Source organism: Pipistrellus hanaki (genome assembly GCF_964339955.1).
Source record: "Pipistrellus hanaki genome assembly, chromosome: 10".
NCBI classification, from domain to species: domain Eukaryota; kingdom Metazoa; phylum Chordata; class Mammalia; order Chiroptera; family Vespertilionidae; genus Pipistrellus; species Pipistrellus hanaki.
The window spans coordinates 70,360,591-70,388,466 of NC_140512.1; the positions used below are offsets into that span (position 1 = coordinate 70,360,591).

General features: G+C 41.8%; 1 protein-coding gene across 4 annotated transcripts in view; it reads right to left on the reverse strand.

Moving 5' to 3' along the window:
• Positions 1–5,405: 5,405 nt before the first annotated feature.
• The window catches only part of LOC311629454 (phospholipid scramblase 4-like), a 32,554-nt gene continuing 10,083 nt past the window's right edge, over positions 5,406–27,876 (reverse strand). For 2 of the 4 annotated variants that reach the window (XM_084897561.1, XM_084897562.1), the window contains exons 2-9: positions 27,566–27,593; positions 26,013–26,123; positions 18,827–19,062; positions 13,424–13,466; positions 12,326–12,552; positions 10,238–10,399; positions 8,694–8,852; positions 5,406–7,622 (exon numbers count right to left, since the gene is read on the reverse strand). In XM_084897561.1, coding sequence (XP_084753687.1) covers positions 7,575–7,622; positions 8,694–8,852; positions 10,238–10,399; positions 12,326–12,552; positions 13,424–13,466; positions 18,827–19,062; positions 26,013–26,123; positions 27,566–27,572 — 993 coding nt within the window. In that variant the 5' untranslated portion in view covers positions 27,573–27,593 and the 3' untranslated portion in view covers positions 5,406–7,574. The remainder of the gene's footprint in view (positions 7,623–8,693; positions 8,853–10,237; positions 10,400–12,325; positions 12,553–13,423; positions 13,467–18,826; positions 19,063–26,012; positions 26,124–27,565; positions 27,594–27,876) is intronic. The other 2 variants (XR_014796200.1, XR_014796201.1) reach the window with 2 other exon arrangements.

Below are 27,876 nucleotides of genomic sequence, written 5' to 3' on the forward strand. Positions count from 1 at the left end.
CTTTATTGCTTAAAATTTCAGTGTTATGTAAGATGACGCACAAAATGGTCTAAGTAACTGTTACGTTTTTGGTGTGGTGGTAGGAAATTGGAGTAAGACATGGAGACCTGCACTCTTACTTCTGGCTCTACTACTGATTCCATATAACTTTGAATACATGGTCTGAGTCTCTCTTTAATTTCATCATCTATATATCAGAATGTAGAGCAGATAGTTCCTAATGCCCCTTCCAACTCTAAAATCCTTTAATTTCATTCCTTTAAAACTTGTAGATTAGTTCCAATATATGCTTGGCTGAAAAAAATGAGCATAGGTTACTAAAAACATCCGTGAGCTAGTGCTGCCCCTGGAGTGGAGTGGGATGGGGGTGGTGTACAAAACTGGAACATTTTGTCATTCTGATTACTATCTTGGGCTGTCCTCTACAAGCCGATTCTTGCAAAACCCAGAGCTTTAAAACATTGTCTAATTTCTAGCTGTCTATTTTGATCTAAAATGAAAATATTAAAACTCAATTATATTTAAGAAATGCATGCAGAGGTAGGGTCCCTAGGCCTGGCTGATGATCAGGGCTGATCTGTGGGGCAACCAGTGGAGTGATTGGGGAGGGCACCCACCTAGGCTGGCCAGGGGCCAGGTTGGGGGCGGCTCCTGCATTGAACGTCTGCCCCCTGGTGGTCAGTGCACGTCATAGTGACTGGTCGTTTCACGGGTCATTCTGCCATTTGGTTGATTTGCATATTAGACTTTTATTATATAGGATGACTTTTAGCTACATGTTTTTAAAACAGTTCAAGGAAAGAATTGTTTCTGTAATCACCCAAAAATAAACTTATCTGAGCCTGGGACACCTATAGAAGCAAAAGAAAGCCTCTCAGAGAAACCGCACACTCAGATAAGACCTCCTCAGTGCCTCACGGCTTCCCAGCCACAATCCTGAACTTGAGGACACGAGGGTAACACGCTATTTTACCCTACTGCCGGCTCTCTGTATTTCCGTTAGCACACAAGGAAGCACATATCACACATGTGGGAACTGTGCCAGGTCCCAGGATAGTCGAGGCTGATGGGAGCACAGAGGCCTCGTTATCTACATTAGAATGGCCATAGGCCGCTCTGGGCATGTGCCTAAACAGGATGCTCACGGACTCTGAGCCTGGGAATCCTAACCAGGCGATACCAGGAGTGGGTACAGGGACACACGGTACACTGTGCCCTTCAGTAGCCAATGTGATTGATGTCCCTGTTGGCATGAAGCTTCTCTGTCTAAATGGTATAAAGTAGGTTACTGACCAGTCTGGTCGGCTGAGGCAGGAGTGAGAAGTCTGCGGAGAATGGAGAGAGAGCAGCTAGGACGGAGTGTGTGAAGTCTGCTAGAGAGAGCGCTGGGCAGGAGAGATAGGAGAAGCTGCTAAACTGGAGAGCTCAGATCCTGCTATGATGTGAGGTGGTGAGTCTAGGAGGCAGCGGGTGGCTGCTCAGATGACAGCTGTGGGTACAGAGACTGAGAAAGATACTAGTATATGTTCACAGCCTGTATCTCTCTGCCTGCCTGTATGGACTTGGCTGTGAGGACTGTCTTGTCTAATAGCTGTATGGCCACTGGCTTCTGCAATAAAGACTCATACACACCCACAACCTCTCATGGCTTCTCCGTCTAAGAGCCGGCATCCTAGGAGGCCCAGCCCCAGGCAGAGGGGCTCAGATCCGACACCTGTTACCAGCGAGCGGAGAATAAAGGAGGAACTTGGAGTAAGTTCTCAACAGTGGGCAGGGTTCGAGAAGAACCAGCCCTGGAATAGTCAGATAAGAGAGTTTAGAAGTATACATGGACTCACAGCCACTCAGACCAGCTGAGCTGTGAGGGGCTTTTGTTGCTGGCTCTGAAACACAGAAGCACCGAGCAGAGTGGTTTAGGGTGTAGCCTCAGGAGCTGCTGCAAATAATGGTGGTGTGGGCACAGGCTGGACACCTAAATCTCTATTTTCTCACCTGTAAAATGGCAAGTATTACAGTAGTCTATCTCTTTGGGTTGTGATAATTGAATGAATTAACATATGGGAACGTCTTAATGGGAATGGTGTCTATTTTATGGGAAACACTTGTTGTTATATAGGTAGTCAGTCACATATGTCACCTGTATCAGGGTTAGGTTACTCTTTCTTCATACATCTCAGATGCATATCGTCTGGCATGGAATGAACTCTTGAGACAAACTTAGCAACTACACATCTCAAAATTTATGATTTCCTATGACTGGCTCCTTTGCTGAGAAGCGGCAGAACTAATAATTACAAGAAAATCAAATGGGCATCCATTAGGTTAATTACTGAACGTTTTTAGAATTTGCTATTTACTTTTTGTTTAGATATTACGAGCAGAGCCACCACCATCACCGCAGCCGTAGCACCTGCCCCACCTCCACCACACATACCACTGCACACACACCAAAGACTCATCCGGAACAACTGGGAACACGGGGTTAGGACAGTAGCGGCCTGACCGGGTTCCAGGTGAAACCATGAGACTGAGAAGCTCTGTTCTATACTTCCTCTTCCAAGAACTTTCCTACTTCTCACCCTTTCTCTTTTTCTTCATCACAATTACAAGAGGAAAAGATTCCTTAGCACCCATCTGCTTCTTACTATTACTGCTTTTTAATTTTATTATTGACAATATTATGTAAAGATGTCCACCAATTACCACCCTCCACCCCCTTTGTCCCTCTCTTCCCAGCCCCGCCTTGCCCCAGGCCTTCACCAGACTTTCTTTTTTTTCCAAGTTTAATCTCCAAGTTTTTTCCTTCCTTCCTTCCTTCCTTCCTTCCTTCCTTCCTTCCTTCCTTCCTTCCTTCCTTCCTTCCTTCCTCCCTCCCTCCCTCCCTCCCTCCCTCCCTCCCTCCCTTCCCTTCCCTTCCCTTCCCTTCCCTTCCCTCTTTCAACTTCTTTACTGTTGAAATTACATATATCTCCTTTTGCCCCCTCCAAACCCTCTCCCACCTCCCAGCTCAGGCCCCCCCCCCCCCCCATCGTCTGTGTCCATTGATTGTGCTTATATGCATTCACACCCCATACACACACTGCCCATGCCTTCCCTCTGAGGTTTGATGGTCTGTTCCATGCTTCTCTATCTCTGGATCTGGGATGTCAGTTTGTTCCATGCCTCTATGGCTCTGGACCTATTTTGTTGTTATATCCTTTGAAAAATGGTACTGATGGTTATCTCATGATGCAGTTGGGAGAGTTAATATACATTGGAAACAAAATAATTTTTATTTTATGCACTCATTCTTTAGTTTTGTGCTGAAATTACATACTTACTTGCTTTAGCCTTACCGAGGGATAGAGGATACCTTTTTATTTGTCTTCCTGAACACTTAGTGCAATGTCATACACATAGAAATTGTCATTCATTCCACAAATGTTGGTGGGGCACTGTTCATGTGCCCCTCTCCTGGGTTCTATGTTTACTATCCCAACTTGGCTTGATAAAATTTTGCTAAATTGACCCTCCAATTGTATTTACTATGCATTCAACTTTCAGATAAGACTGAAAAATGCATCTTATTCCCCTTTAGTAGTGCATGGAGGTTTACCTGGGCCTAGACTGTGTGATTAAATAGGACAGAAATACATTCTACAGCACATGAGATGGTGCTGGTGACCCTGGCCTCTACTGTCCTACCACATTCCATTGACTACACACGTCCATTGTGGTCCTCAAAGATGTGTTTTTTTGTTTAACGTCTGTCTCATTCATTAGTCTGAGAATCCCTGAGAATAGCAGCTATGTATTTTTTACCTTTGCATTTCCCTCTGTCTTCAGAAATAGTTCAGCGATGAATTAATGGGTGCTCAATAAAGTAATTATTGATAAGGGAAAATAGTGGAGAGGAGGGTAAAACTGACAACATTGTAATGAGCTCAGTTATTAATTAAATAACAGAAAAGGAGCAAAGGAAAGGCCAGATAATATGGGCATGCCATTTGTGCCAGGAAGCGTTTGACACTACAGGTCTGTTTGCCACAGGTCCCAGGGGCAGGGACTGGACAAAGAAAGAGGAGGTGCATGCCCAGTAAGTTCTAAACGATGAAGGGAAGGTGATTACCTGGCAGTCACACGTGGGGGCAGGTCATTGGCCAGAACAGGCTTGGCCACTGAAAGGGTGGGGATCTGAGATACACAAGCTTCTGAGAAAGGAAGGTCTCTCTCTTGGTCCTCGTGTTGTAGGTTGTGTGCTCCCGTGCATTCGCCCACAGGCCCACAGCCATGTGGACCCCACACACAAGAGGCTGACGAACTAAACTTAGTTTGATACCCTGCTGGACTCAGCTCCACCATAGAAACACTGGACACTGGCTTTGCTTTTAGCTCTGCTGAATCCCCAGCTGCATATTTTCCAGATCTGATAGGAAATGGGACTTTGAAAATCAAGGGATATAATTCCATGCAAATAAAACTTTCTACCTCGTATCATCCTGTGGGTATTTTTTATAGCAGCACCTCCCTTCTCAGTACCAAATTACTATCTTAATCCACTTGGGCTCCTGTTACACAACTACTACAGACTGGTGGCCTAAACAACAAACTTCTATTTCTCAAGATTCGGAGGCTAGTCAGCCCAAGATCAAGGTGCTGGCTTATCCCCCCTCCAAAGGCCTGCCTCCAAACACCATCACATTGGGGTAACTAATTCATAAATTTTGGAGGGAATATAAACATTCAGTTTCTAGCAAAGACTTAATCCAAGTCCAAAAATAAGAGTATTTTATTATAAGCCACCGTACTAGTGGCCCGGTGCACGGAATTCGTGCACGGGAGGGTGTGTCCCTCAGCCTGGCCTATACCCTCTCCAATCTGGGACCTTTTGGAGGATGTCTGACTGCGGGGTTAGGCCTGATTCCACAACCGGCAGTCAAACATCCCTCTCACAATCCGGGACCAGTGGCTTCTAACTGCTCTGCCTGCTGGCCTGATCGCCCCCAACTGCGCCCACCTTGTAGCCTGATTACCCCTAAATGCCAGCATTCTTTCCCCCAACTGCCTCTCCACCGGCCTGGTCGCCCCCAACTATCTCTCCTGCCAGGCTGCTCACCCCCAACTGCATCCCCCCACACTGGCCTGATCACTCCCAACTGCCCCCCAAGCCAGCCTCCCAACTGCCCCCACTTCAGGCCTGCTAACTCCCAAATGCCCCACTGCCAGCCTGCTTGCCCCTAACTGCCACCTCTGCTTGCCTGCTCATCCCCAACTGCCCCTCTGCCATCTTGATCACCCCCACTGTCCTCTTCTCCTGGCCTGATCACCCCTAACTGCCTCTGCCTCAGCCCCGCCACTGTGGCTTTGTCCAAAGGACGTCTGGAAGGTCTCCTGGTCTAATTAGCATATTACCCTTTTTTTAGTATAGGTTATATTTATTTAAAAATCAAAAACAATGTGAAGAAAACACACATTTCAGAGAATACTTTTCAAAATTAATCTGACCTATTTTACACAATAAAATATCATTAAGAAAGATAGAAATAATAATATGAACTGGAGTATAAATATGACATTCTTTCTTAAAGAAAGAGGAATTATGGTAACTGTAAGATACAAGTTAATACCACAAAAACTTAGAACAAAAATTTAAAATGTCATATGGTAAAAATAATTTTTTTTTAGTATTATACAGCAGGTCCTGAAATGGCGTATAGGCAAGTAAAAATGAAAAGTTTATATAAATTTTCTGAATATGATTTTATTTTATATAGAAAATGTTAGACATTATTATAAGGAACAATATATATGTGTAAGCCAAAACCAGTTTGGCTCAGTGGTAGAGCATCGGTCTGCAGACTGAAGGGTCCCGGGTTCGATTCCGGTCAAGGGCATGTACCTTGGTTGCTGGCACAACCCCGGTAGGGGGTGTGCAAGAGGCAGCTGGTCGATGTTACTCTCTCATCGACTTTTCTAGCTCTCTATCTCTCTCCCCTCCTCTCTGTAAAATATCAATAAAATATATTAAAAATATATATATATCAATATATATGTATAAGAGTACAACTGCATTTTCAAATACAAGGTAATTAGTATTTTAGAAAACAGCAGTTTTCCCATTTTTTAGAAGCTAGCAGTCATGCATAAAAATGAACATTACAAGAAACTGAGTAGACAATTTTTGCCATGAAAAGATGAATATAATTAAAAACAGGCAGCTTTCTTTTACTTCAATAAGAATTGTGGGTAAAGGCCCTATTATCAGAATAACTAAACCTAAGAGCACTCAGATTATTATTATTATTTTTTAATAAGAAGCAGAAGAACACATTCCATTCTATTGTATGTACTGGCTGTGTTAGACAGACACAGATTCCATTCTATTGTATGTACTGGCTGTGTTAGACAGACACAGAGTACATGTCAGACAGGCTGCTAAAGTGCAATAAAAGCAAGTGATTTATCACAGTGTAGTCATTGACATAGCATGTTGTTAGTTAATACAAACAAGTACAATTTATACGTTAACTACATTGATCTTATATAATCTGTATCCTATATAACCTTATCCTATATAATCTATAGAAAGTTTATTGTTTTATTATCTTTGCATAGATACAAATTTATCTATCACTTAAAAAGCAGCAAAGAAATAGTAAAACAGTGTTAAAATTTTAGTTCTTGCTTTTACAAAGTGCTACTCAGACCGTCAGTTTAAAATTTGAAAACAAAACTCTAGCTGCTGTCACTCAAACAGCACATTTTTTTAAATCAGGATCTTCTTGAAAGAAAAAGTTATCTCCTCGGCCTTCCCTCGAGGGAGATACAGAGGTTCACCAGGTAATCTGAGAGGTTTGCTGAGAATATTTTATATATAAGGCACCTGTGACCAAAAGAGGTTACATGTATTAAATACAATCTCTGACAAGGGCACTGATGCCTCTCAGTTGCTGAGAGATCACAGTAGCTGTGGTCACCTTTTCCCTGATAGTCTGACCTTGTCTTCAGATATAAGGCAGTTCCTGGCTGTCCATGAACAAAGGACAGGCATGGAAAACATAAAGCTTAAGATAAAAAACGTTTTATTTGATAATAAAATCAATTTTTCCATGGAAACTTTCATAAATTTTGCAAGATGAGGCACTGATACATGTGCACAGAATAACAGAATACTTCTGCCTGCCTTCCTTTTTTTTTTTTTTTTTTTTTAAAGATGAAGAATATCGTTCTTTTCACCTCCAGTCAAATCTGTCGTTGGTGAGGATTATGTTGATGACCATTACCTATCAATGTGAGAACTCTGGGACTCATATTCCCCTCTCTTATACTGAAGTGTTGTTCAGCTCATCACATCTACATTTACTTGGTTCATGAGCCAAAGCCTTTTCAGGATGAACTCCTAGTACACCACGCAGACAACGAGACAGATCCTCAACTGAAATGCAGTTAGACCGTGTTCTTACCCTCTCAGGCTGCCTGTCGGCGCCAACATGAAATAAAAGTAATCTGCAAAAGCAAATAATTGAGGGTTGACTGTAAGCCCAGTACAACTTTTCTAATGTTTTAAAACCATAATGCTGATTTTCTGTGTTCTTCTATCTTGTTCTTCTATCTTGTGGTGATCTTTCATAATACATGAAGTCCTGAAGTTGGAAGAAGAGAGAGAGAGAGAGGGAGAGAATTAGATATAGAAATTCATAAATAATTTGGTGTAATGCATAAAATATTATCCTTTATACTTTGCCTGGAAATCCTCCCAGACCAGTTAAGAAGTCTGATAAATCTTTATAAAAAGGACTTAATATAAAGAGCAGCAATTACATACTTGAACCTGTTGGTAACCAATACGTTTTCCATTTGGGATACTAATTAAATTTTTATTGTTAAAGGAAGAAAAACTTAGTAATCAATATTAAACATATTGATTATATATACTAAATATACCAATTCCAATATATTAGTGAGATTTTTGGGTAAATATTATTAATTTTATTTCTATGCTTTACTTATAACTATTAACCACTAATTAAAATATCTATTTATAATAATAAAAGCATCCTTCCGGACGACCTGCCGGACGAAGCTGGGCTGTGAGGGGAGCCTGAGTTCCGGGTGCCGGAGGGGAGCTGGCGCTGGCAGCTGGGGGAGGAAGGCCTAGCCTTGCATGAATTTCATGCATCTGAATACATATATTGATTTCAGTGAGGGAGGGAGAGCGAGAGAGAGAGAAATACCAATGATGAGAGAGAATCACTGATTAGCTGCTTCCTGCACACCCCATACTAGGGATCGAGCCTGCAACCTGGGCATGTGCCCTGGACCAGAATTGAACCTGGGACCCTTTAGTCCCCAGGCGGACACTCTATCCACCGAGCCACACGAGCCAGGCCAGGCAGGCTGTTCTGAGTAGTAAAGATAATCAATGACCTGCCATCCATGATGATCCCATTGGATGCCCAATGCCTTCCAAGCACTCTCTTGCCCCTTCATTCCTATGGTAACGGACATTTACAACCTTGAAAATATAAGTATTTTTGTCTTTGTTGACAGACGAGGGGGCTGAGGCTTGCCAGTGCTGAACACTTTACAAATCATGTAACTGGTAAGTGGTAGGGACAGAACTTGGTCTAATTGCAAAGCTATTGCCTGTCTGCTACCTGCTTCTTATCAGGAGGAATAATTCTCTCAAGGCAACTCGAAAGCAAAAGGCTTACGATGAGGAAGCAAGCTCCGAAGATCATGGCCTTCATCCTCACGTCCAGGTCCAGCGGGAAGTGGATGTCGTAGTGGTCCGCCTGGCCCATGGCCGACATCAGGCCGTGCCACTTCCGGACGACGCTGCCGGCGCCGGAGGCGCCGTCGATGCCTCTGACCTGGGGGTGAGAATGGGACTCGGTGCCCAACACTGTGCACCTCACACTGCTCAGGCCAGCGCCCGCCCTCCTCCTCCACCGAGATGAGGAGGCATGACCTGCGTTGGTTTTGAAGTTCTCCTCCATGGCACAGAGGGTGGGAATGGGGATTAGAAGGGAATGTCTCTTAGTCTAGGGAAACGCGAGGCATGGTTCTGTGCACTTCACAAGCTCCATTCAATCCCTCAAACTTCTGTGTGCCACACAAACCCACCTTCTTAAGTTATGCCAGGGCCCGAGGCACTCCAGCCTCTATAAGGGGAACGCTGGCCCTGGCCAGAGGGAGGACAGCCAGGCACTGACTTCCGGTGATCAGAATGACCCCACACTCCTGACCTGAAACCTGGCTTATCTGTGTTTCTATTTCTCCACAAGGCCTTTTAAAAATAAGCACTGCCCGGTGACATGGTAAGATAAACTGATCCTGGGCGATACTAGAAAGAGCAGTTTTAGAGGAGGAGCTTCGCTGACTTACAAGGCATTCGGAAAGAATTGCAAGAAGCTCAGGAAACATTTCTAGGCACCTCCTTTGTCAGATTCAGAGGATTATAAGCAATCGTTTTGTATCCATAGAGACCAAAGGGAAGATAAAGGGTTTTTCTTTTTCCTGAGAAAATGTTGTCGCTGAGTTTCATCATGTGACCAGCATGGTCCTGTATCCTGAGACACAGGCTTCCATTCTGCAAATAAGCAACGTGCACAGCCTCGGCCACAGGGTGTGAGGAGGTGGCACTCTCATTCCTCAGGACATACTTGCTGATCCTGGAAATCTTTGGTAAGAAACAGTTAAATACAACCAAGAATAAAATAGATTTATGTCAGGCTACTTACTCTCAGGACTAATGTTTTTGTTTTGTTTTTTCCTACCTTTTACTACATTAAAAAAAAATTTATTATTATTTTTTATTGATTTTTTACAGAGAGGAGGAGAGAGGGATAGAGAGCTAGAAACGTCAATGAGAGAGAAACATCGACCAGCTGCCTCCTGCACACCCCCTACTGGGGATGTGCCTGCAACCAATGTACATGCCCTTGACCGGAGTCGAACCTGGGACCCTTCAATCCGCAGACCGACGCTCTACCACTGAGCCAGACCGGTTTCGGCAGGACTAATGTATTAATGGTTTCACTTATCTTTACAAAACACTAAAATAACTTTTAAAAAATCCTACATTTTAGAAAACATTAAGCAACCCATTAACAATAATCTGAAAGTCACATAATGTCAACCAGTTAACTCCTCATACTAAGTACTGATTCACAGGAAAAACGATCTAAACCCAATCGTTCTTAAACCTGTCAGTACGCAGGAAAACGGAAGAAACATTCTTTCTGCATTTGTTTACCTGAAACACAGAGTCCGAGCAACAGCCACAGGTGGAGCAGGGCCCGCGGATGCTCAGCACTTTCTCCCTCTTCTCGTTCTGGATGCTGTACGCCACCTGGCACATGTTCCAGTGGTCCCTGACGAAGCCCAGGGTGCGGCCGGGCGGACACTGAACCTCCAGCTGCAATGAAGCCGGCAGAGGGAGGGAGTTACACACACACACACACACACACACACCCCGATGTGCCCTTAATCCCTGTGGGGACTGGGAATTTTCACTCCGAAACTGGCTTCCTCTTTACCTGGCTGTTTCTCAGGCTTGTATTTCAATGAACAGCCTTGAGAATCGGGGTCATGTTCCCCCTGAGACGAAGTTACTGACTGTAATGGCCAGTTCTCCCAGCTCGGTGTCCTCCGCTGTGCACCCAGCGTCTCTCTGCGCTGCTCCGAGTCAACCATAGACTCGGGGACAAGGGGACCTGCATAGACATGCTAATGCTCATGCTGCTGTATGTGCTTCTACAAAGACCATGTGTTTTATCCAGGTGTCTTACATCTCATGGCAGAATACACAGAAACAGTAACAAACCAGCTTCTTAGCTTTTCATGTCAGACATAACAACGATACAAGAAAACAAGCCAGAAAAGAAGCATTCTGGACACTGTATGCTGGGGAAGCAACAGAATGTGGTATGGGGATATAAACCCAGTTTAAAGAGTTTTAATAAATGTTGTTCAATACTCTCTTCCAGCTAATTATCTTCACAGTATTCCTTTGGGAAGAACCAAGATGCTCATATTTAATAATATCAAGATTCACAAAATTAAATTATCTGTTAAGAGACCAAAGGAAACGTTCTGGTGGTTTTCCTGGTGTTTTATACACTTTCCTGCATCTCATCGCAGGGCAAGACCACACACCTCCATGAATTGTCACATTAAGATATTGTTGTTCATATATATAAAATCACACACATATACAAACATACAAATGTGGCAGCTCTCTGGGAGTGAGCTCTCATATAAGTTTAGTCTTGAGATAAAAAAAATTGTATACGAATAAATTAATTTCATAAGAATCCATATCATTCAACCATAAAAAGGAATGAACTATTGGTACATGTCATAACTTGTATGAACCTCAAGGTAAATTATGTTGAAAAAAGCCAGTCCTAAAAGGTTCCATACTGTATGAATCTATTTCTATGACATTCTTCAAGTGACAGTTATGGAAATGGATGGAGAACAGATTAGTGGTGCTAGGGTTAGAAATGAAGAGAAGAGAGGAGGCAGGTGTGGTTATGAAGAGTTTTTATGGCAATAAACTTTCGTATTTGAATTGTGGTGGTGGATGCAGGAATCTACACAGCCCCCCTCCCCCCCCCCCCCCCCCCACACACACACACTTAAACTGGAGAAATGAGAAAAAGTGTAGATGATGCTGCGGGACAAAAATCCCACACGCCGGACTAAGGCTGTAATACTGATTGTTTTTGCTCCATCCTGGGTAACTACAATCTTGAAAGGCTGCCCCTATAGGCTTTGATTTACAAAGCCCAACTCACAAATACACACACAGAAAAAACACCACACACACAAAAAAACAACACAATGCTTACTAAACAGAAGCAGTTTGCCCACTTGTAGCTCACTGCCCCACCCTTCTGCCCGTCCGTGATCTGGTCATTACAAGGTCGGTCGTTACGCTTCACGGCCTAACAGATAGGACCAGCGATACGTTTACATTTAGCACACCTTTATCTGGAAACATTTAGGAAAATGTGTGACTCCTGTTTGAGGTGACAGGTAAACTTCTAATTCAGTAGACACAGCTCATAGAATTGTGGTCGCTGAATAAATAATTTTGCTTGACCCACCCATTAGCACCGAAGAGCATAAATCCACAGAAAAAGCCCTTGGCTATTTGCCTGAGGTGAGGCAATTTGGCTTGCTCCCTTCTCACTGTGCTGCTGCATTCTGACTGGCAGGGCCAGTGACCCCCCCCCCCCCCCCCGCCCCGCCCCCTCGTGCAGTTTTGGAAAGAGCACAGCCATGAGTGAATAGCTGGATCAGAAAGAAGTAATGGATCAGACTTCCATTCTCTAACCTCTTGCCTGGTGGAGGGACAACAGAAGCAACAGCAGGTGCACCTGAAGGGTCTCTGCATTGTCATGATTTCCCGGCCCATGGAGTCCGTGACCCGGAGGACAAAGGGCCGCAGTGTCCGGTAAGCATTCCTGGTGAAGTCGTCTGTGTCTTCAGTTACAAAGTACACCATCTGGCCCAGGTTGTTTTTAACATCGTATTTGTTATTAATTTCAAAACGTGTTATCACTGAAAAACAAAATGAGGAAACTGTCTTACATTAGAAATAGTTAAAGTGGGTCTCAAAAAGGGGAATAAGAGATATAAACCTCCAATTATTAAAAACAAAAAAAGTTATAGGGATGTAACATACAGTATAGGAAATAGTCAATAATATCCTGATAGCTTTGTAGGGTGACAGACGATAACTAGATTTATTCTGGTGATCACATTATAAGAAATATAAATGTGGAATCACTATGTTGTACAACTGGAACTAATATAATATTACATGTCAACTATACTTTAATAAAATATAAGTCCTTTTAGGGGCTTAAAGCAGAATAGCTTTGATAAAATTTCAGGTAAAATATGTATAATTGATTAGAATGTTAAAATAACTTGTACACTTTGTAAGTATTTTAGTAATTTTAAAAATTTGAAACACTTATTTTAAGAAGTTCAGTGTAAAATGATGTTTAAACCTTTTCCATATGAGCAAAGATTGAAACAATATTCCTAGAGTACTTGAATTCAGAAAATAATTAACAACCATATAAGTAAGACACAGGGCTAGAACTCAGCAGATTTGCAGCTCTGCCTCTGACTAGCTAACTATGAGGCCCCTGACTGACTGACTCAGATTCTGGCTCCTTCTTTTTCTCATCCATGAGAAGTTAACATGGAGCATGGGTGGGTAACCGTAGGGCATCTGTCCAGATAAAATGTAAACCTTTGCAAAGTCTAAAACTTACACACGATCTATAAATCTATAAAATTATCTAATACTTCCATTACACTAAAAAGTGGTCAATATAAAAAAAGGAAATAAGACATTGGATAATGGGCATTTCGACCTGGTTCAAATACTGCCAATCACTACCGAATTAATGATACATACATTCCAGAGGTTCAAAATGCTGAAAAACATGTATGTTGTCCAACTGTTGGGATAAAAAAAGCAATTAGAAGAACTAGAAATAACAGAATTAAATCAAATCAGCATTAGAAATGAAACTGTTAAGTATTAAAATAGATCAATTGATACCAAAATACATTTTTGAAATAGAATGGAATAAAAAACATTGTGACCAAGTGGAATCAGCTTATGTATTAGGTCTAGTAATAATTAATGTCGTTTTCTAATACTTTTTTTAAATCGAATTTGTTTAAACAATACAACAAAATTTAATCAACAATATAGTTGCCGTTGTTTTCTACTACTTGTGCCCAACGCTCAGGAAGCATTTTAATCCCTCTGTTGTAAAATTCTTGTGATTTTGATGCAAAAAATTCGGTCAATGCATTTTTGAGGCATTCTTCATTATTAAATTTTTTTCCAAGAAGAAAGTTTTGCAAAGAACGAAACAAATGGTAATCGGAAGGGGCAATATCAGGAGAATATGCAGGTTGTGGGAGAACTTCCCATTCCAACTGGCGCAGTTTTTCAGCAGTGATTCTTGCAGTATGCGGTCGTGCGTTATCGTGGTGAAGAATTACGCCCTTCCGATTAATCAGCGCGGGTTCTTTTTCTCTTAAAGCTTGGGCTAACATTTCCAATTGGGCATTATACACTGCACTTGTAATGGTTTGGTTAGATGGTAAAAGTTCATAATGAAGAATTCCTTTAAAATTCCACCAAACACACAACATCACTTTTTTCGCATGCAAGTCAGGTTTTGGCGTGGGCTGCGGAGCCTCATTTTTGTCCAACCATTGAGGCCGCCTTTTCAAATTAACATACAGCACCCATTCTTCATCTCCGGTAACAATTTGCTCTAAAAACGGCAAACGGTTTTGACGAGAGAGGAGCGAACTGCAAATTGTGACTCTTTGATTACGGTTGTTGTCGGTCAACTCATGAGGAACCCATTTTCCAAACTTTTGGACTGTGCCAAGTGCACGCAATTGATTGGAAATTGTTTTTTTGTGAACAATTTAAAGTTGTCGCAAGCTCTTGTTGGGTAATTTGAGGATTTTGCACCAAAAGAGCTTGAAGAGCTTCTTGATCAAAATTGGACACACGGCCTCGACCACCCTTGTCATCTAACAAAAAATTTCCCTCGCGAAATTTCTCAAACCAACGCTGGCATTTTCTGGCGCTAACTGCATCTTGACCAAGAGCACTACAGATGTTTTTTGCAGCCTCACTTGCTTTTCTTCCTAATTGGAACTCGTAAAGCATGCAGTGCCGAATATGCTCTTCATCTGCCATCTTCTTAGCCCTAGTTTTGCAACAAAAACCAAACCAAACACAAAACTTTTTCAAGCAAAACTTGTTAATTGCACTTCACACGTTCTGTAGATACCACGTGTTTGAAGGTTATGTCAATACAAGTCAATGCCAAGCAAGATTTTAAACGAATGTTAAAAAACGACATTAATTATTACTAGACCCGTACACCGCACCGGTGGTTACTAGAGCTGCGGGGATAGGAAAAGCACTTTTCTCCAGTTCTACCATGAGCCTGGTGCTCTTGTCTACAGTATCGGAAAGCCCCCACCCACCAGTGACAGCATTAGAGCAGCCGAGCTGACCCAGGCTGTCCCAGCTCAGTTCCTCTCTGGTCTCTCCAGCACACCACTCAGACAAGAGGCGGGCAGGAGCGTGAGGACCTTTGGAAAAGGGCCAGCCGCAGAGAAAGACAGTTTCTCAGTGGCTTGGGAAGAGGGAACCAGCCAGGGTGGACTCCGCTCCACACAGGAGTGTCCAGTTTTATAACATCTCCCAGGTCCTTCTGGGAGGTTACCGTGCTGATCCCACTTACTCGAGCTGTTAAACGCTAAGACCGTTCCTGGGCGCACACGTTAATTCGGGAGGTCTGAGAGGGCAGGAGTACGTGAATGGACAGGAGGAGGGCAAAGGAGAGGAGGCTTTCTGGGATGGGAGCTCTTCAAACAGGAGGTTGGGAATGCAATTACAAATGTCTAATTTCACTCAGGAATCCCTCTAAAGAGACACAGTTACATGGCCCATTCTCAGTCATACTTGAGGACTGATTATATCTGTACAGTTTTAGATAATATAATTAGACCACTCCAAATCCCTGAGTCCAGAACACTGCCTGAAATGCTACATTTCACCGAATACTTGTTGAATACATTAACTAATGAAAAATACACAAATGTGATTAATAAACAAAATGATAACTTGACATTAGTGTTTTGTGGTGATTGTTTATAGGAGGGTACAGAGCAGTGGTTCCCAACCTTTATTTCGCTCTGCCCACGTAAGCTTCTCTGAAGTCCTGATGCCCCCTGGGAAGTATAATTCTTATATTTCAAAAAGTGAGCCCCTATCCATGTGGAGGGAGCCTAAAAGGCCATTCACTTGGTCTAAACAAGCTTCCAAAGAACATGGAATCCATGAAAGAGAAAAATAAAACAAAAGGACAGCTGAAGTATTAAGGAAGAAATCACTAAGAAATTGTTAAAAAATTAATAATATGAAGTGATATGAAAAATTACCAAATAAAGTTTCAAAACATGAGAACAGAAATGTATAAATGTCACAATATATATTTATATGTTGTATATGAGGCCCCTAGAACCATAAATACAAAAAATCCACTGTTAACTCATTCTCAAATTGCCCCCCTGAAAAATCCAATTGCTCCCCTGTGGGGCGTGCGCCCCATGTTGGGAACCACTGGTAGAGAACACAATCCTTCCTTCATTCAGAACTTTTCTTGTATGAAAACAAAATCAGGTGAGGGGCTTAAACGTGTTTTAAAAATATCTAAAGTGGCCACTAAGGCAGGTGATGGCCCCTTTAAAAATCTAGAAAGTTGCCCTAGGTTTGGCTCAGTGGATAGAGCATCAGCCTGCAGGGTCCCACGTTCGATTCCGGTGAAGGGCACACCAGTGGGGGGTGTGCAGGAGGCAGCTGATCAATGTTTCTCTCTCATTGGTGTTTTTTAACTCTCTATCCCTCTCCCTTCCTCTCCGTAAAAACAACAAAAAAATTAGAAAGTTAAAATCTAGGATTAAATAAAAATATTCACTGTGTGATAAAAGCATCCACTGTTGAACAAAATTTTCTGAGGACAGGGCATCCATTAATGAGGGAGAAGGGTGCCCAGTTAGATAGTATGGCTGTTAAGAAACAGCTCTCTAACAAACCGGCGGAGTCATGGGCTACGTAGGAATAACACAATCCTGCTACTTTAAATGCCACAATCTCGATAGTCCTGATAAAGATTCATGTGGTCTGCATGTGAGATGGCAGAAAGGGTAGGATAAATAAAATGATAAAGAAGATGATGGGACAAACACAATACAAACAAACAAACAAAAACAGGAAGATGAGGGCCCTGTGTCTTCTGCTCACATACAGGCTTTTGACCTAATAAACCCACAGCTGCCATCGACTGGGTGGGCCCCGGGTGCCAAACATCAGGCACATTGCAAACCCAGTCAAGGGGGGAGCAGAGCTAGAATTAAACTCCAGGTTTGTCTGGCTCTGTGTCTTTCTCTTTTTACTCAAAATATTCCTGAAAGGAAAAACAGAACTCATCAAATATGTTATATAACATTAGTCAGAGTAATAGAAGAAAAAGTTTTTTTTTTTAATTTAAAGTCTTCCTTGTTTAAAGTATTATATGAGTCTCCTTCCTCCTACCCCCCCATTGACCTCTCCCCGGCCACTCCCACACCCAGCCCAGGCCCTCACCCCCTACTGTCTGTGTCCATTGGTCATGCTCAGATGCATGCATACAAGTCCTTTGGTTGATCTTTTACCCCCTCAACCCCCACCTTCCCTCATAGGTTGGACAGTCTGTTCGATGCTTCTATGACTCTGGTTCTATTTTTGTTCATCAGTTTATGTTGTTTAGTATATTCCACAAATGAGTGAGATCATGTGATATTTATCTTTCTCTGACTGGCTTATTTTGCTTAGCATAATGCTCTCAAATTCCATCCATGCTGCTGCAAATGGTAAGAATTCCTTCTTTTTCAGAGCAGTGTAGTATTCCATTGAGTAGATGTACCACAGTTTTCCAATCCACTCCTCTGTTGATAGCCACTTAGGCTGGAGAAACTGTTTTATTTTGTTTTTATATATATTTAAGTGAACAATATTGAAGCTATACATTTTCAAAAGAGAAATGACTCCAAATCTATGATTTCCAAGGACAATTTGAGTTCATTATCTTGTATAAGAAAAGACTTTCCAAAATTGAGTAACTTATACACATTTTATAAGCTTCTAAAATAATACAGAGGTAGTTTAATCTACAATACCACTTTACCTGAATGACTGGCTTTGCATTTTATCATTATTTTGCCAAAACAACAATTTAATAAAAATTTTGGCTCATGTAAAATCCAAATTTTCCTGATTCAACTCTACTGACTTGCAAGAATCAATAATATTACATTGTAGCCACGGTTTCAATGCAGAGGATTATCAAGGTTTTTCTCATTATATAAAACTGAAAAGAAAACATATCAACTTAAAGGAGTATTTGGATGACTATATGGGAAGACAAGTATTGAATAGGCAATTTCCTTACTTGTACTGCATTTCAACACTCCCGTTTTCTAAAAGTAAAACACAACTCAGTTATTTCTAAGGGACTTCCAAAACTAGCTTCATCTTATTTTCATTGAGCAATCCTTTTTAGTTTCTGACATGGCTTTTGAAACATAACATTGAGTACAGCAGCCTGGCGAAGTGCCAGTTCTGAGCTGGACACCCGGGTAGCTCCGGAACGTCTACACAAAGGGAATCGGAGTCACTCTGCCCGGAGAAGCGGTTCTTTGGAATCTGGACTGAGCCGTATCTTTGGAAGGTCCCCTACTTTGATTCACATTGCACGTGTTTTGGCGGAAGAGGCGTGGAGGAGGAGAGCTATGGGTGGTGAGAAAAGCTGTGGGCTAAGGCACTCAGGACTCATTCACTGTCTACTGCTTTGTTCTGTTTTACTAGTATGTTACTTTCCTTCATGTGAACTCTGCTTCTTTGCAAATGACACCCCGATTAGGATCTTGGTTAGTTTTTCTTATATTCATATTCCTGTATTTTAAACTGCCTTTGACAGGGCATCATGAGTGTCTTAAAATTCAACATATATCCTTCAGAAAAACCATACTTATCCCACCAAAAACACGCTTACACTCTCTGACCTCCTTTGACATTTCCGAAATTAGTACCATCGCTCTTAGTGTCACAAATTAGATATCTACAGGAATATAACGTCACTAGCCTGTTACTTTGCCCACTCAGATTTAGTCTTTTGCGTCGTCTTGAATCCCCAGTCGCCCTTCATTAGGAGATACAAACTGGATGTGTGAGAAGTACCTGGGTTAGGCATTCCAGGCCAGGAGGGCAGTCGGGCATGGGAGTGGGCCCTGGCATCCATATCACTGGAGCGGATTGACTGGAGACTGGATACCTGCCAGGCTGGTACTGGACAGGATGGGTACCGCTGGGCGGCTGGCCAAACGGGAAGGCACCGGGCTGCTGCGGACCATAGTATCCCATGGGCACGCCTGCTGGGTAGCCTGCCGGCGGAGGAACGTATGCTCCAGGGGGCCCTGTGTTAAAAAACAGATGAAAGTATTACATACCATCAACACTGCGATATACTGGAAGTTAGCATGACTCTTTACATGAAGATGTTATGGGCCACATAACATCCACTTAGAAACAAGATTTCCTAACTTCCGAGTGTGTACTGTACCAACACTGTTGTAACGGTATTGCATATCAATGTACTTACTAGCAGTCCTCTTAAATTTTATGATATAACTAAAGGCCCGGTGCATGAAATTTGTGCATGGGGGGGGGGAGGGGAGCTTGGGTGGAGGGGTGGTGGTGTCCCTCAGCCCAGCCTGCACTCTCTCCAATCTGGGATCCCTCTCACAATCCAGGACTGCTGGCTCCCAACTGCTTGCCTGCCTGCCTTCCTGATTGCCCCTAACTGCTTCTGCCTGCCAGCCAGATCAGCCAGTCTGATTGATTTCTAACTGCTCTCCTGCCAGCCTGTTTTCCCACAACTTCCAGCTTCCCTCCTTTGCCAGCCTGGTCACCTCTAACTGTCCTCCCCTGTAGAGTTGACCACCCCCACTGGCCTCCCTGCAGGCCTAGTGGGCTATTTCTTTGTCTCCCCATGGTCTCTCTTTTCAGGATGTCTGCTTATGTAGGTCTCTTTCTCTTTTCCGTGGGTGAGTGAAGAATTCCCTTGAATCCACGTATTTGCGCCGATTGGGACATCACAGCTGTTCGGTGGTCTCCTCTGCTGTGGGCTTTTCAGGCCTCAGAGAAGATCCTCTTTTCTTTCTAAGGTGGAGTAGTTTTCCCTCTGAGCCCGTAGCTCCGGGAGAGTTCTCTGCCGTAGTGCGGGCTGCTTGGTCAGGAAATCCTGTCCAGCAGACTCTACCTTCTCTTAGAGTTCTGCTACCCCTTAGCTTGCCAACTAACACTTCCCGAGCAACTTTCAGGCGCTCCTTCTATCTGCTCTGGGACTAGGCTCAGAACAGGTCCATCTGTTCAGCCGCCATTTTGTCTCTCGCCTCATTCCTGATTTTAATATTTATGTATTATTTTCTTGGTAAGTTTGGCTTAAGTTTTTTCAATGTTGTTGATCTCTTCAAATAACCAATTTTTGGTTTTGTTGAGTTTGTCTTATTTTTTTCTATTTCATTGACTTCTGCTCAAATGTTTAAGATTTCCTCCTACTTAATTTGGATTTAGTTTATTTCTAAGGTGGAAAATTGGATTACTTGAGAATGAACTTATTTTTTTAGATGTTTATAGCTATAAATTTCCTTCTAGTTACTGTTTTAGCTGAATCCCATAAACTTTGGTATATTGTGTTTTTGTTTTTACATCTCAAAGTTTTTTCTAATTTCTCTTGTGGTATCTTTTTGCTCCTTTGGTTATTTAGGATTGTGCTGTTTCCTGATATTTGTGATTTGGGGGGATAGATGAACAAGGTGAAGGAATTAAGAAGTACAAATTGGTAGTTAAAGAATATTCATGGGGATGTAAAGTACAGCATTGGGAATATCCTATATAATCCCATATAATAAAAGACTAATATGTTAAGTGTCTGGTCATCCATTCAACCAATCAAAGTGTAATATGCTAATGATATGCTAAACCGCTCACTATGACATGCACTGACCAGAAGGGAGCAGAGAGTCGACTGGTTCACCAGTCGCTATGATGTGCACTGACCACCAGGGGGCAGACGCTCCAACTGGTAGGTTAGCTTGCTGCTGGTGTCTAGCCAATCGTGACTGAGCAAGACAGGCTAGACATGTCCTGGAGCCCTCTGAGGTCCCTCCTTGGCTGGCCAACCTCCTGCATCCCTATCCAGCCCTGATCGTGCACCAGTGGGGTCCCTCCGCCTCGCTTGTGCCCTCTCACAATCCAGGACACCACAGGGAATGTTGGAGAGCCAGTTTTGGCCCGATGACAGAACGACCATTCACTGTGATGCTCTCTGACCACCAGGGAGCGCTGTTCAGCCAGGAGCTGGGCTCACGGCTGGCGTGGGTCCCATGGCTCTGTGTGGCATGGAGGATGCCGATCCTGGCATCTCCACTGCCTTGTGGGGAGGAGGCGGGCTGCGGCAGTGGAGGGCAGATGTGGGCACTCAGGTCGGCAGGGGAGGGAGGGCAGTTGGGGCAATCATGCCAGCAGTGGAGGGCAGTTGTGGGTGATCAGGCCAGCAGTGGAGGGCAGTTGTTAACGATCAGGCTGGCAGGTGAGCGGTTAGGAGGTGATTAGGTGGGCAGGCAGAAGTGGTTAGGGGCAATCAGGCAGCAGGCAGGCAGGCAGGCAGGCGGTTAGGAGCCAGCGGCCAGAGGTCCTGGATTGTGAAAGGGATGTCCGGACCTCTGGTAGTTAATAATACCATTTTGTATACTGATATTTACTAAGGCAGTAGATATAAAGTGTCCTTAGCATAAAAAAGTTAAAATGTAACTGTGGGGAAAAAAAAAGTCCTACCAATATCAGTGTGAGGAATACTGCCTTGTGGGATTTGTGCTGTTTGTTGTTTTTAATATTATCCTTTTTCTGTTGCAAGAAATTATGTCATTTTCACTTTAAATAGACCACATAAAACTAAGGTTTCTTTATAAGTATTATTTCAAACATACATGAACAACATAATTTTGGGAAAGAATACATATCTGATACTATAATGCAAATGGAAATTTTGTAATTGAGTTAAATATTTTAAATATTGTATTCAAGTTCCTTAATGTGAATCACAGGGACTAATCTGAATTACCATAAGAAAGTACTTAGTTCAGCCACTAAGGGGAGGTCACAGAAAACTTACTATTTCATAACAAAATTCATTAGTTGTACGCTCTGCATCATAATATATTTCAACTTATCTAGTCATTTTATTAGAAGGATGTCTCCTACACTCTTGTCAATTTTTTGATATACCGAAGAATAAACACTTTCCTAGATGACCAGAATATGATTGATAATCAGTATCTACATCTTAGGAATGGTGAAACGTCTGTTCTAGTGGAATCTAGATGCTAGGTTCGTGATTGGTGAAAATAAGATTGATTATGTAGATCAACAGTGAAATAAAACTATAGAGGAATGATGAAATACAGTAAGATTATAATTTCAGATTGTCAGAACCACAGGTTCAGCAGGGGAAAGCAGGGTCAGAGCCACATAACGTGCACACACGAGGAAAACGGAAAAGAAAGCCCTGCTGCTTCTAGAAAACACTGCAGGCGCGAAGGCCACCTGAGCTCCAAAGAACACACATCGAGGGTCAAACAACTTCTCTGCCACTATCCTGTGGGCGCTGAGGTTTCTTCTAACCTTTCACAGCTTAACTCAATGGTCTCCACCTCTAAGATATACACAATATATATTTCAATAAATATTGCTATAATCTTGCCTATCATTTTCTAAATCATTAAAATGAATCTCTCTATATAAAAGTCTAGTGGTCGTTATGGCAGGATGACGAGAACAACGGGAACAACCAGAGTGACTGGTTGCTATGATGTGCACTGACCACTAGGGAGCAGATGCTCAACACATGAGCTGCCCCCTGGTGGTCAGTGCGCTCCCATAGTGGGAGCAGCGCTCAGCCAGAAGCCAGCTCAGGGCTGGCGAGTGCAGCAGTGATGGCAGGAGCTTCTCCAGCCTTCGCAGCAGCACTGAGGAGTGGCAAGCCAAGAGCTAAGGAGCAAGCAGGCGGCCAGTAAGGAGCAAGCAGGTAGGCGCTAGGCGATAAGGAGCAGGAGCCAGCAGTAAGGAGCGAGCAGATGGGCAGTCAGGAGGGAGCAGGGGGCAGTTAGGAGCGAGGGTTCCCAGATTGCGAAAGGGCCAAAGATGGGTTGAGGGACACACACCCCCATGCACACATTTCGTGCAATTGGCCTCTAGTTTGAATATAATCCTGGTGAAAAAGTTTCCTTAGAAAAATATTTTTAATATAAAAAATTGTACTCATTGCAAAATCACTTCCTTTTATTTTTATAAAAAACAAGAGGCCGGTGCATGAAATTCCTGCAGGGGGGTGGGGGTGGGGGGAAATTACCCCTCAGCACAACCTGCACCCTCTCCAATCTGGGACCCCTTGGGGGTTGTCCAACTGCAGGAATTGGGCCTAAACCAGCAGTCGGACCTCCCTCTCACAATCTGGGACTGCTGGCTCCTAACTGCTCACTGCCTGCCTGCCTGATCACCCTCTAACCACTCCCCTGCCAGCCTGATTGATGCCTAACTGCCCCCTTGCTGGTCCCCAAATGCCCTCAAGGTTCTTTGCCCATTTTTTAAAGTTGGATTGTTTGTCTTGTTTTGTTAAGTTGCATGAGTTCCTTATATATTTGGATATTAACCCTTTATCAGACGTATCTTTGCCAAATATGTTCTCCTATATACTCATCTCCCTTTTCGTTTGGTTGACAGTCTATTTTGCTGTGCAGAAGCTTTTTATTTTGATGTAGTCCCTTTTCTTTATTTTTCTCCTTAGTTTCCTTTGTCCTAGTAGATCTACCATAAGCATATTGGTACAAGACATGTCTGATTTTGCTTGCCTATGGTTTCTTCTAGGATTTTTATGATTTCCTACTTATAATTGTTTATTCATTTAGAGTTTATTCTTGTGAATGGAATAAATTGGTAGTTTCATTTTTTTTTACATGGATCTGTCCACTTTTCCCAACATCATTTCTAAATGTTAGCTATTGTAAATTGTGCTGCTATGAACATAGGGGTCATATATCCTTTCTGATTGGTGTTTCCAGTTTCTTGAGATATATTCCTAGGAGTGGGATCACTGGGTCAAACGGGAGTTCCAGTTTTAGTGTTTTGAGGAAACTCCATACTGTTCTCCACAGTGGCTGCACCAGTCTGCATTCCCAGCAGTGCACGAGGGTTCCTTTTTCTCTGCATTCTCACCAGCACTTGCTGTTTGTTGATTTGTTGATGATAGCCATTCTGACAGGTGTGAGGTGCTACCTCATTGTCTTTTTGATTTGTATCTCTCAGATGATTAGTGACTTTGAGCATGTATTCATATGTCTCTTGGCCTTCTGTATGTCCTCTTTCAGAGAGTGTCTGTTTAGGTCCATTTTTTTTTATTGGATTGTTTAGTTAAGTTGTATAAGTTCCCTATAAATTTTGGAGGTTGTACCCTTATCTGTGATAGCATTGGCAAATATGTTCTCCCATGCAGTGAGCTTTCTTGTTGTTTAGCCGATGGTTTCTTTTGCTGTGCAAAACTATTTATTTTGAGGCAGTCTCCTTTATATTTTTATTGCCCTAGGATCTGAATCAGGAAAAGTACTGCAAGGACATATGGCTGATATTTTGCTGCCTATGAATTCTAAAAATTTTATGGTTTCCCATCTTACATTTAAGTCCTTTATCCGTTTTGAGTTTATTTTTGTGTAGGGTGTAAATTGGTGGTCTAGTTTCATTTTTTTGCATGTATCTGTCCAATTTTTGCAGCACCATTTACTGAAGAGACTAGTATCTTGACTGCGTTATATGCTTTTGTCTCCTTTGTCAAATATTAATTGAGCATAACAGCTTGGGTCCATTTCTGCATTATCTGTTCTGTTCCACTGGTCTATCTCTGTTCTTGTGCCAATACCAGGCAGTTTTGAGAACAATGGCTTTGTAGGGATCTGGAATTGTGAACCCTCCAACTTTGTTCTTCTCAAGATTCCTACAGCTATTTGGGTCTTTCTTTATTCTAGATGTATTTTTGGAGAATTTGTTCTATGTCTTTGAAATATGCCATTGGTATTTTAATCAGGATTGCATTTAACCTATAAATTGCTTTGGATAATATGGACATTTTAATAGTTGATTTTACCAATCCATGAACATGGTATATCCTTCCATTTGTTAATGTCTTCCTCTATCTTTGCTTTTTAGTTGCTCTTTCTAGGAGTTCATTTTTGGTGTATAAAAAAAATTTTCTGGGTGCTAATTTTGTATCCTGCAACATGGCCGAATTCATTTATTAGGTCTAACAGCATTTTGGTGGAGACATTAGGGTTTCCTATGTATAATATCACGTCAAGAATAATGACAGTTTTCTTTCTTTTCCAATTTGGAAGCCTTTTATTTCTTTTTCTTGTCTGATCGCTATGACTAGCACTTCCAGTACTTTGTTAAAAAGAAGTGGTGAAATGGGCATTCCTGTCTTGTTCCTATTCTTAGAAGAAATGATTTTAGTTTTTGCCCATTGAGTATAATTGGCTGTAGGTTTGTTGTATATGGCTTTTATTATATTGAAGTATGATCCTTCTACTCCCACCTTGCTGAGAGTTTTTATTTTGTCAAATGCCTTTTCTGCAGTAATTGATATGATTATGTCATTTTTGTCTCTCAATTTTTGTTTGTGATGTACCACATTTATTGATTTGCAGATATTGTACCAGCCTTGAATCCATGGAATAAATCCTACTTGGCCATAGTGTATGATCTTTCTAATGTAATGCCAGATCTGGTTTGCTAGAATTTTGTTAAGGATTTTAGCATCTATGTTCGTCAGGGATATTGGTCTGCAATTCTCTTTCTTTGCAGTGTCTTTAACTGGTTTTTGGATTAGGGTAATGTTGGCTTCATATAAAGAGCTTGGAAGTGTGCCTTCCTCTTAATTTTTGGAATAGCCTGATGAGGATAGGTTTTAGTTATTCTTTGAATGAATTTTTATTGATTTCAGTTAGGAAGAGAGAGAGAAACATCAATGCTGAGTGAGATCATTGTTCAGTGCCTCATGCACACCCAGCCTATAATTTGGCATATTCCCTACCCGGGAATTGAACTGCATCTTCCTGGTTCATAGGTCAAAGCTCACTCACAGAGCCTCGCTGGCTAGGCAGTATTATTGTTTTTATTTTATTTGTTCCACCACCATTTATTCCCTCTTTGGCTGCTTCCACCTCCACTCACTACCCTAATTATTTTAAAAATCTATCTTAAATATTAATATCATTGTCTGGAGAGAGGAAAAAGCCTTTCTGAATACTTAATGTACCTGGTACCACATGGGAATCATAGCCTGGAGGGACAGCAGGCCTTGGATCCGCTGACTTTACTTGGTTTCCTGTTTCATCTGTAGGTTGCTCAGGGGCTGTGGGGCCTACACCTTTGGGGAGAGACAGGACACATGATTTGCAATGGAAATGACAATATGATAATAGAAAACATTCATATTTTCTTGTTGGCATGCACTATTGCATATCACCAGTAAGAAATACACTCATATTTCATATAAAAAAACATAATTCATAAGTATATTAGACATCAACCTATTATAATATTTCCTAGATTTTCAGGCTGAATATGGATTAAAAAACAAAATATTAAACCACTGTGCTACAAGCAAAGCAAGGAACTTTCATGCTACTTTTATTTCTTTTATTTATTACATGTTCTGATGCTGATTCCTATCTGCATTAACTTCCTTTCACATCGTAAGAAAATTTTTTTTCATAATATGTGAAGTCATATATAGAGAGGATCCGAGTTTTCATGAATCCATTTTGGAAAATTGCTGTTTAGGTAAATTCAAAACATAACAGGATAAGTACTTAGTAAATTCAAAACAGAGCATGATGCATACTAAATGGTTTAAAAGCCAGTGGTGACAGATGTGGTTCAATCAGAGGTGGTTTAGTCACACTCTGCCCTGAGAGACCTGTCACCCTGATTGCTTCAGGGAGTATTGAAGTCACTTTTCATCTTATTGAAATCAGAGAACCTTTTATTTAGACTCACTATAAGGAAAAGTTCTGACTCTCTTAACTAACTGTTATCTAAAAACAATCAAACACACACACACACACACACACACACACACACACACGTGCGCGTGTGCACGCATACGCGCGCACACACCATAAGCAGTGTGTTTCTCTCCTTGTATCGTGTCCTGCATTGCTTGATAATGCAGGGGCCACTTTGGAGCCCTCCTCTATGAGGGCAGGCTGCTGTCATGGGCTTTTTATTACTACCTCTCTTTGCAGACTTACTTTCCTACCTTGTTGTTCTTTACCCAAATTTCCCCACATACTTTAGAGATATTTCTACACATGTATGTCAATGTAAATCCCTTTTAACTCTTTTTGTTAAAGATAGAAAGGAACGCTCATATGTATAAATAAGCATGTATACATACTCTCCAAATACTTAATAATAAAAAAAAACCCTCTTCAAAATGAAATAAACTTAAAAAAATGTTTAAATCCTCACTGAGGATACATTTTCATTTTTTAAATTTTTATTATTTTCTAATTCTCACCTGAGGATATTTTCCCATTGATTTTTTTAGAGCAAGTGGGAGGAAAAGGGGGAGAAAGACACATCAATTGGTTTCTTCCTCCGTGGTCCTGACTGGGAGCCAGGATCAAGCCTGCAGTCAAGGTATGTGCCTTTGCCCAGAATCAAACCAGGAGCCGTCTAACCCAAGGCCCAGCACTCTATCCAGTGAGCTCACAGGCCAGGGCAAAATCTACAATTTTTAGGGGAAGCAATCACATAATTTACATTTGAAAATAAAGCATATTAAAACTTATTCACAAAACTTACCTGACATTTTGAAGAATTCCAATTAATCCTGAAAAATAAAACATTTCATACTTTATTAAGTAGTTACTATTAGTAGTTGGTAATACATGTAACAAGTTCAGTGATTCTTTTAGCCTCCAGTTACCTTTCACTTATACCTTAATTAATTCAACAAATGTTTACTGAGCACCTATTATGTACCAGGTACTATTACAGATGGTGAAAATACAGCAGTAAACCAGATGAACACACTGCTGTACATTATATTCTAGTGGCATGAGATTTAAGAACATGTCAACAAATATTTAAGATTAAATTAAGATAGTACAATT